Source organism: Octopus bimaculoides, chromosome 2, assembly GCF_001194135.2.
Source record: "Octopus bimaculoides isolate UCB-OBI-ISO-001 chromosome 2, ASM119413v2, whole genome shotgun sequence".
In the NCBI taxonomy this organism is placed as follows: Eukaryota; Metazoa; Mollusca; class Cephalopoda; order Octopoda; family Octopodidae; genus Octopus; species Octopus bimaculoides.
The window spans coordinates 55,750,475-55,755,330 of record NC_068982.1 but is presented as its reverse complement, the minus strand read 5'-3'; the positions used below and the strand labels follow the sequence as shown (position 1 = coordinate 55,755,330).

The 4,856-nt window shown below is 32.5% G+C and overlaps 1 protein-coding gene across 2 annotated transcripts in view; it reads right to left on the bottom strand.

The window, feature by feature from the left end:
• LOC106877942 (ADP-ribosylation factor-like protein 6-interacting protein 1) overlaps positions 1-4,856 on the bottom strand; it is a 98,090-nt gene that overhangs the window by 16,938 nt on the left and 76,296 nt on the right. The window contains exons 3-4 of one of the 2 annotated variants that reach the window (XM_014927022.2): positions 3,139-3,255; positions 430-544 (exon numbers count right to left, since the gene is read on the bottom strand). In XM_014927022.2, coding sequence (XP_014782508.1) covers positions 430-544; positions 3,139-3,255 — 232 coding nt within the window. Of the gene's footprint in view, positions 1-426; positions 545-3,138; positions 3,256-4,856 lie in introns of both variants that reach the window. The other variant, XM_014927021.2, reaches the window with a different exon arrangement.

The following is a 4,856-nucleotide window of genomic DNA, read 5'->3' as shown; positions in this document are numbered from 1 at the left end:
GTGTATCACCTGGTTCGTAATACGGGTGACTAGGCTATAGCCAACACTGCCAGATATTTTGAGCATCTCTGCAGTGATTCCTGATGGGCCGGGGGCTTACATATAATATACATACATATACATACATATACATATAATATACATACAATATACATACATATATATACATATAATATACATACATATAATATACATACAATATACATACATATATATACATATAATATACATACATATAATATACATACATATAATATATATAAATATATATATATACACACATACATATATACATGTAGCCAACATGGCATTGCTAATTCCATTTTAAGATGAGCCACTGCTCTTCTCAAGGTCTGAGTAACCTCCACAAAGAAATAGCTACTTAGAAATTTAGACGCAGGTTTTAAAAAGAAACAACATACTAACCACCTTTGGTTTCTCTACTTTAAGTCCCACCAATGTAGTCTTGACATTAGTCGCATGGTCCCTTACATTCATGATACGCTCACATATTTGCTCAAATTGCTGTTCTTGAACCACAGTCCTAAAAAAAAAAAGATAAATAAAAATTTTTATTCCATACAACTGTTAAAATGTTAGTAGGAGGAGAATAATTTTTATCTTGAAAAACAACTCCTCTAAGAATATAATGTTATATAAGAAGCAGCTTTTAGTTTTAGAAATACTCCACAGAAAATAGTATTTTCCTATCTATTTTGCCTCATCTTATATTTCTTTTGGCCATGTTTAGTTAGAAATGTTAAGTTGGATATAAGTTTAGGAATTTATTGTTTACCATGATGATTAGCCAGGCATAGTTCCAATTGCACATCTTTCTACAACCTACAGTAGTTCCAAAGGATATGAAATAAACATTAAAAAATAATACAGCTATAAGCTAAGTCAATGGATATTTTGATGCTATATAACCAGCATCTTCATGTAATGTGCTAGTCAGCCTGACCTTTAAGAAGTTTTACCATTACAGACATAAAGTATTTATATTTATATAATTAGACATTCTGGTGGCCACTCCAATGGGTTCAGAACTAAAAATGAAGAAAGAAAATGATGTAGCTAACATGAACACCAAGTTTAGAAAGTTATCATTTTCTTGGGTGGAATCCAGATCATTTGAGTCAGGAAGGCTGAAACAGTAATGGTAAATATAAAAAAAAATTTTTTCAGTCAGGAAATCACCTAAAGACATATATATGAGGATTAAACTTCTACAGCAGTTAAAAGTGGAAATGAGTCAGTCACGAGCTTGGTATGAGGAAAGAATGGAAATTGAAAATGGCTTCTATAAAGTTGAAGTTTAATAATGCAGCAGATAAGCCACACTGGAAGATACATGTAACAAAAGTAAATGTGTACTATGGACGTTACTGCAAATGTTTATCTGCATGAGGTAACTAGAAAACAGCAAGACACGTTCATAGGACCTAAGCAAATGAGAAAATAGCAAAAAAATTTACTAGCTACATTGATGAAAGTGGCCTGTGCTGAAAATGCACCTAAACTGAAGAAGTGAAGAACTTTAAAACCAAAGTATCCAGCACCAAAGGATACATCAACTAAACTTATATCAGCAACACAAATTGTTCAATCATAGTTAATCTACATTGAATTGGCAGTACAATAAATATTAGCAACAGAAACAGTATTAATACCAAATAGCAATCTTTATATCCTACTAAATATAGATGTATCATAAGAGCACCGAATACTGCAGTGTTGACCTTGAGAGGTTTTCTCATATAGATGTACAGTGCTAAAAACACAGACATAGACCCTGGTAGGCTAGAATCATCTGGTATGAGTACCAGAACTGCTAGATCATGTGATTTCATCATACTGTGCTTCCTCAGTGGAATGTATACGGTTCCCACATACCAGCTAAATCTCACTGCCACTAATATATAGAATAACAGTGACATTTCAGTCATTGATGTCACAAATAGTGAGCAGGCTTATTAAAAAATATTAATGACAGAAGCAGTATTAATACTGAAATCACGTGTCTGTACTTTTAGCACTGCACATCTATAAAAGAGGAACTCTCAAGGCAAATACCATAGTATTTGGTGTTCTAATAATACATCCGTGTTTAGTAGGATGTGAATGTATGTGTGTTTGGCTTTGTGTTTGTTCCCCACCACTGCATGACAGCTAGAGTTGGTTTCTTTACATCCCTGTAACTGAGCAGTTCAGCAAATGAGGCTGACAAAATAAGCGCCAGACTTAAAAGAAAAATGTAGCATGATTGATTTGTTTGACTAAACCCTTCAAAGTGGTACCCCAACATGGCTGCAGTCCAATGACTGAAACAAGTAAATGAATAAAGGATAACATTGTAAGCTGATATTGACCAGCTTGACTTAAGATGCTTGTTTAGTGACTTAAAGTCCAAAGTCCATGAATTCAAAGACTGTTATTGTAATTGTATGGTGAGCTTACATGACGCAAATGATAAAGCACCAAACTATACATTCCACCTAGTGGATACAAAAATTGCTTTGCATTTCAAACAGGATCTAACAACTGTAAAAGTGAACTGGTCAAGCAGATAAGGAATCAATCAGTCAACTCATGGACTATAAGTACATATCTACTGCAAATATTTCAATAAGTTTTGAGGAATTTACTTAATTCTACATTCATCTAGCTATAGAATAAGTACCAAAATTTTGTGGGGAACATCATCAAATATATAATAAGCATTCTATAAATGGAACAATCTATTTCTTACAAGGAGGTGCTAAAAAGTTCTTGGCTTTGGATAAAAGAAAATACGAGAGGATCAGTTAATTCTGATTTTATTCAACATATTCCCCTCTCAGATTCACACACTTATGGCAGCAGTCCTTCAGTTTTTCTAAGCCCTATAAAAGAACTCCAAGTTGAACCTCCAGCCAAGCCTTTCGCGATACCCTTAAAGCCAGGAACTTTTCAACATCCACCTCTCATGAATGCTTAACACAGCAGAATTAAGCACTAGCCTGAAAGGTCTTTGTAATTTCATAAAATGATGATGCACCACCTATAAAGAAAACGGTCCAATCATTTATGTAAATTTTATCATAGCAAGGAGAAATAATAAAGATTTGTAAAGGTTGAGGTTTACAGGTTACTTACCAGGTTTCAGGACCATACATAGATGACAAAAGTGGAACAAGAAAATCAATTAAACTGATACTCATTCCCAAGAGAGCAACCGTAGTCAAGAAGGATGGCTCGAAATACCAGACTAAGCTGAAACATTAAGAATGAATATAGATTAGAATATATCATAATAAGCATTTTCATATATATCAATATATCTCAAATAACTATTGTTTTAGGGTTCTTTTCCAAAATTTCACATAAAAACATTTTCCTAATTTTCATAATTAATATGATTTTTGAAAGAGGTTCATTGTTAGTACATTTTACTTTGAGGAGGAAGCATTTGTGTATGTATATATATATTTAAGAGCTGGCAAGCCAGAAATCTGAGCTTAGCATAGTTTTCTGGCTTATTAGTTCCTGTAAAATCATCCAACCCATGCTAATATTGAAAAAATGGGTGTTAAAGGATGATGATGATGATGATAATATATATATATATATATATACATACACAAATGCTTCCTCCTCAAATATATACATACACAAATGCTTCCTCCTCAAAGTAAAATGTACTAACAATGAACCTCTTTCAAAAATCATATTAATTATGAAAATTAGGAAAATGTTTTTATGTGAAATTTTGGAAAAGAACCCTAAAACAATAGTTATTTGAGATATATGGGTGTTAAAGGATGATGATGATGATGATAATATATATATATATATGTATATATATATATATATATATATCATCATCATCCTTTAACACCCCTTTTTTCAATATTAGCATGGGTTGGATGATTTTACAGGAACTAATAAGCCAGAAAACTATGCCAAGCTCAGATTTCTGGCTTGCCAGCTCTTAAACACATATACACATACACTGGGTATATATTTATATCTTATTATGAAGTCCTAATATTTCTTAGGACCATGATGGTTATAGCTACGTTAAAATAGTAAGTATGTGGTATTCAGGATGACCTCTTAAGATCTCTGGGATTTTTTTATGGGAGTTGGACACAATATGAGTAATGAGAAGAAGGACAAATGAGTCAGAGTGCCTGAGTGAAAGTGGCACAAGATCAGTCAGGTCTAAGGAGCAGAGGCCATTAGATTAGTTTTAGAATAATTGTAGAAACAGCAGAAAGGGAAAATATATCAGTGGGATACAAACTAGAACATGTCTGTAAGTGACTTTATGCCAACCAATCAAGTGGCTTTCCTCTATACGCAATCCAAGATGCCTGTATGCACAATAGCAATACCATCCTAGATATGGAAGCAGAACTCCAGTGTGGGCCCCACATTAGCATTGTAGTATGTCAGTAACTATTGAGGTATGAAGTATTTCTTGGTCCTGAAGAGAAAGGCAAGTCCTTGAGATGCAATCCTAACTACTCTATTGAACAGAAAACTAAATACATTCATAGTAAATTTGTTTTACAAATTAGAAAAACACTAAATAAGAAAAGATTTTTAAAAGTTCTTATGCACGTAAAGAAACTTAAATATAGAAGCATATGATTGCTGTAAAAAATTTTTAAATATTAATAAATTAAGAATACTGAGAGAAACAATACTAAAAATTAATTCTAAAGATATTCAACTTCTTCTTTGATGGCATCCATAACACCATCATTTATATAATAATTCATACAAGCAGTTATAAGGAAATTTCCATGAAAAAAATTTAAAGAAGGAAATATTACCTTTAACATACAACCAGTCATTACACAGAACTG